Source organism: Drosophila yakuba, chromosome X, assembly GCF_016746365.2.
Source record: "Drosophila yakuba strain Tai18E2 chromosome X, Prin_Dyak_Tai18E2_2.1, whole genome shotgun sequence".
Lineage (NCBI taxonomy): Eukaryota > Metazoa > Arthropoda > Insecta > Diptera > Drosophilidae > Drosophila > Drosophila yakuba.
The window spans coordinates 7,498,786-7,503,829 of NC_052526.2; the positions used below are offsets into that span (position 1 = coordinate 7,498,786).

The 5,044-nt window shown below is 49.6% G+C and overlaps 2 protein-coding genes across 2 annotated transcripts; one reads left to right on the forward strand and one right to left on the reverse strand.

Annotated features, from left to right (window-relative positions):
- Window positions 1-93: 93 nt before the first annotated feature.
- Window positions 94-2,616, forward strand: LOC6524573 (cleft lip and palate transmembrane protein 1-like protein). Its single transcript, XM_002100394.4, has 2 exons — window positions 94-1,121; window positions 1,246-2,616. Exons 1-2 carry the CDS (start codon window positions 228-230, stop codon window positions 2,035-2,037), a joined length of 1,686 nt encoding a protein of 561 aa, XP_002100430.1. The 5' UTR covers window positions 94-227; the 3' UTR covers window positions 2,038-2,616.
- Window positions 2,617-2,635: 19 nt separating this feature from the next.
- On the reverse strand, window positions 2,636-4,708 carry LOC6524574 (brahma-associated protein of 60 kDa). The gene is made up of 3 exons (XM_002100395.4): window positions 4,467-4,708; window positions 3,115-4,398; window positions 2,636-3,058 (listed from the first exon to the last, which is right to left on the reverse strand). The coding sequence occupies exons 1-3, from the start codon at window positions 4,572-4,574 to the stop codon at window positions 2,903-2,905; spliced, it is 1,548 nt and encodes a 515-aa protein (XP_002100431.1). The 5' UTR covers window positions 4,575-4,708; the 3' UTR covers window positions 2,636-2,902.
- Between the last annotated feature and the right edge of the window lie 336 nt (window positions 4,709-5,044).

The window sequence follows — 5,044 nt, forward strand, 5'->3', positions numbered from 1 at the left end:
ACTAAGTGCCGTTAACGCAATAACCCGATAGTTCTTAAGCTTTCGGGTATCAACACGGCCGGCACTATCGATAGCTGCTTTCGATTTTTTGCCGGCTCTAGGCCAGAAAATCGGAAAATCGCTACTTAGTTTTCCCCAACTTCGGCTCGCAACCACCGCCCACCGCCCGACCACCATACACCATTCCGCCGGTCAACACACCAACGAGAAAACCGTAAGAGGAGGTCATGGCCCTGCCCTCGATCTCCACGCTGCTAGGCGTGGCATTCCTGGCGTACATCGGCCACTCCATCTATCAGATGTCGCAGCTCTTCAACACGCTGCAGTGCAGCGGTGTGCCGTGCTACACATCATTCCTGGCGGACCGGCCACGCCTCCAGCTGGCATTGTTCTCCTCCCTGAGCAGAAGTCCCATTGCCTCCGAGGTGCGGGATCTGTACAAGGCCAAGCGGTTCGACTACGATCAAAGCTTTGAGCACGACTTCGAAGTGGATGTGCCGCTGAAGACGCGCCGCAATGGCTCCCTGTACTTTCATGTGGTCTTGGCCCTGGAGGGAGAGCCACTGGAATGGCGGAGCCTGCGCAGAGATGGACCCACCGTTGTCCATACGATGAGTCTCACGGATTACATGGTGCCGCGAGCGGAGGCCTTCAATCTGCTTGGAGATTCCGAGAAAGGAGCAGCGGCCGATGTCCAGGTGAAGAAAAAGAAGGAAGCTTCCACCTCCGGACGTCCCAGCACTCACATCCGATCGAATATTTATGTCACCCTGCTCACCGATCTCTTTTCCGTGTCGCAAGCGGATGTCCCGCCGGAAATGGCACCGTTGATACGTGTCAATCGTATCCAGCAGATCCTGCCCATCCTGCAGACTGATACATTTAATACGCGGCTAAAGGATCTTGTGCCCGTCACCCGCAATACCACCGAATTCACCTTCAGCTTCCACTACAAGCCCGTGGGTGTAGGCAAGCTCCGGCTGATGCTGCTCATGGAACACGCTACACAGGCGCTGCTCACCATTGGATTTGCCACCAAGGACATCGACGAAGTGAAGGGCATCTTCTCGGACACCAATGTGTACTTGCTGTGTGGCACCATCTTTGTGTCCAGTATCCATGTAAGTAGGGATTGGAAAATCCTTGGGAAAATGAAGATTTAAACAGGATATAATTAATATCAGAAATATATAGAGTATATAAATATGAGTACGATAACTAATTTATGTTTCCTTTTATCCGCAGATGCTCTTCGACTTTCTGAGCTTTAAGAACGACGTGGCCTTTTGGCGCAAAAAGCGGTCGTACGAGGGGCTATCAAGCCGCACCACAATGTGGCGAGCATTTTCGCAGATTGTTATCTTTTTCTATCTGCTGGACGAGAATACCTCGTATCTGGTTCTTGTGCCCGTTGGCCTGGGCACGCTCATTGAGCTGTGGAAGTGCAAGAAAATCCTGCGTCTCGAGCTTAGCTTCAGCGGCCTGATACGACGCAAGCTGGAGCAAATTGACCGGCGGAATGGCAACAAATCGGATGTACAGTCCGGTCAGCTGGCGGAGGAGCAGAAGACCGATCAATTCGACAGGCAGGGCATGCGGTATCTGAGCTATCTGCTTTATCCGCTTTGCATATGCGGAGCGGTCTATTCGCTCATCTACCAGCCACACCGCTCCTGGTACTCCTGGACACTCAACTCGCTGGTGAACGGAGTGTACGCCTTTGGCTTTCTGTTTATGTTGCCGCAACTGTTCGTTAACTATAAGCTGAAGTCCGTGGCCGCATTGCCGTGGCGTGCATTTATGTACAAGGCATTCAACACCTTCATCGACGACTTCTTTGCCTTCATCATCACCATGCCCACTGCCCATCGGGTGGCCTGTCTGCGCGATGATATTGTGTTTATTATCTATTTGTACCAGCGCTGGCTGTATCCGGTGGACAAGAGTCGTCTGGACACGGGTCTGGCCATTGCCGAGACCTCGGATACGGCCAACAGCTCATCCGCATCTGCTGCCAATCGTAAAAAGCGAAATTGATCCTATATCAGCAAAAGATGCAAAGGTTGCACATGTCGCCTAAAGTTTCAGGTCTAGCCCGTGTCGTAGTAAACCGAGTCCGTCTTTAGTTTAGTAGTGATATTAATCCTGTGTTGTAGACTCAACTTTTTAAAACTTGTGCGTAAATGGTTAAGTTAAATGGCAGCGGCCTCAACTGAAAATGCATTTTATACAATTTTAAACCAACAAGCACCATAAGATTGCAAAACTATGGAATTTACTAAAACACTTAATTTTAAAATATAAACTAAGAAATAATGTGAAACGACTTAAACGCTGGCCTTTCACATTCTTGGATTGGTCAGCTTAAAAGCCAAATGGTACACTTTACAATAATATATCCAAATGTAGATAAAAGCGTATTTTAGAAACAATCAGTTAACATGAAATCGTAATGAAAAAACCTACTAGTGATCCTAATATCTCAATTAACCAACACAAAATGCATTTTATAAAATTTAAAGGGAACCCAAAAGCATCAAAAGGCTGCTAAACATATAGAGCATCAAATGAAATCACACGTAATAAACAATAAACTAGAGTGTTTTAAAAAGTTAACTGAATCCAATTTTAAAGATAGGTTTCATATTTGTATGCCATTTTATTATAGCTTACTGTTAAGTCCAATATTTGTGCTGGATGTGTGTATTTGGGAACAACTGGAAAAGGGATTTCGTTATGGAACGGGATGGAGTTCGGTTTGTCGCAAAAAAAGGGATATATTTTAAACTTAAACTAAACTGGCGAAGGAAAAAGAGTTTGCCGTGCGCACGGTTTATGGAGGTCGCTTGACGTTGACTCCACAAATTGGCTGGTGGAGAAGATCAGCTTAGCAAGCATTCACCTAGCCGTTGCGTATGCCCAGCGCCTGCTCCAATTCGGCCCGCTTCTGGTTGACCTTGGTGAAGAAGTAGCGCGAAACGGCCTCGTGCGTCCATGGCTGGTAGTAGAACTCCGAACGACGCTCCTCCTCCGGATTGCCCACCACATCAGTCATCAGCTGAAAGGGGGGGAAAGGTTTAGACAACGTTATGACGCATAGAAAACAGGACTAACCTTCAAATCTCTCGTCTGACTGATGATCCAGCGATGGATAAACATTTGCGGATCCTTGGCGAAGCTCAAGAAGAACTCCCTGTTCGTCTTCATCTGGTTGATCGTGTCCACCGTCTCGTGGATCTTGGTGTCCAGGCCCTGGATCTCCTGTTGGCTAGCCGTGCTCATCAGGAAGCTGTTCATCTGGTTTTTGAGCGTATCATCCACCTCCACATCGATGTCGTAGCAAGCGGTCTGCTTGTTCTCCGCCCCGCTCTCAATGAAGTGATTGATCACAATCGGATCGGGCGGATGCAGCAGCGGATTGAGGCGTTGCGGTATCTCGGCGAACTTCATTCGCTGGCAGCTGAATATCTGCTCCAGATACTTGTCGCAATTAATGTACTCCCGCTCGTGGGCATCCTGCAGTTTATGGGTCTTGATGTACTGCCACAGGGCGGATATAATCACCGGCCTGGTCTGTGTGTGTACGCCCAGCAACCTGGCGAGTCGCGGGTCTAGCTTGAACTGCAGCGGCTGGTAGTCAAGCAGCAGGAGGATGGTGCAGCGCACATTGCGATCGCCTGGCCGCTTCACCTGGAAACCGTCCGTCTCCTGGGTGGTGTGAGTGCGATGCCACTCGACCAGATGGTTGTCCGGACCGTATAGCTCCTTGTCCAGCTCGATAACCAGCGACTTGAAGAACGATGAAAACTTGCGTTTGATCTTCGTATTGGGATCGCCCTTGCCATCCTCTAACAGGCGACCCTCCACCCGCAATTCCCAAGAGGCAACGGCGCCCTCCTCGCCATCGTTTGTGGGCTCCTTGCTGGGATAGAATGTGTTCGAGATGAAGATGCGCAGTTTGCGCTTCTGCTTCATGGGTCGCTTGAGGGCCTCCTGGATGTCCAGACGCTTGCGCATGATGGTGGCATCCAGTTTCCGCTCAAACGTCAACAGATCCATGTACGCCTGCGATTCGGGCACCAGATCTCGCACCTTTTGCGGCAGTATCTTGTCGGCCAGCTTCTTTTTCTTTTTGGCCGTCACAAAATCACTCTTGCCACCGCCGCCACCCAAACTGCGGGACTCATTTGATCTCTTGCTGCCTCCGCCGGATCCAACGCCACCGCCACCGGCTCCAGTGCCGCGCAGACTGCTCTGAAAGCCCGACTGTTGGGCGGCGCGCTGCAGCAGCGATGGTCCCGGTACGCCGGGCACTCCAGGAACTCCCGGTACTCCGGCCACGTTCGCCGTGCCGGGAACGGGTTGCGTGGTGTTCGGATGCAGGGGAAACCCGCGCGGCTGTTGTGGATAAGATTATGGATGTTTAGATGGCACGTTAACTGCAGGAAAATGTGTGGAAAACTCACCGGAAAAGAGGCGCCTGGCGGCGGATAGGGACGCATGCCGGGCGCCGGTGGTGGTGGCTGATAGCGCGACTGCACTGGCGCTTGGCCAGGTGCAAAGCGTTGCGACATCTTTGCTAGGAGCTCCTCCCTTTTTTCCGGCCGTAAGCACTTGCCTTTTGCAGCCGAAGGAAAATTTCTGGCTTTTTGTTTCAATACAACAACGCGTCAAACACACACACAATTTCGCCTGTAAAATGGCGTCAAAACAGGGCTGCACAAATACTGGTGATGGTCGACTGGGCGATGGTTATCGTACCGTTTGGCAGGGCTACAACTATCGGTTGCCACGATCATCGAAGTTTAACATATTCATATACCTACAGCTATATATTTGCCTATTAAAAATATATTTAACAACTTGGAAGGAAATTTTTAAAATGTAATTGGCTTACATGAAAATTAATCAATAAAAAAAAACTATACCTAAATTTGCTACTATCGATAGAACACATTGGTCTGATAAGACGTACGATAGTTGCAGTGTCATACCATAAACATAAGCAATATCGATAGACGCCGATAAGTTCGGACAAATATCG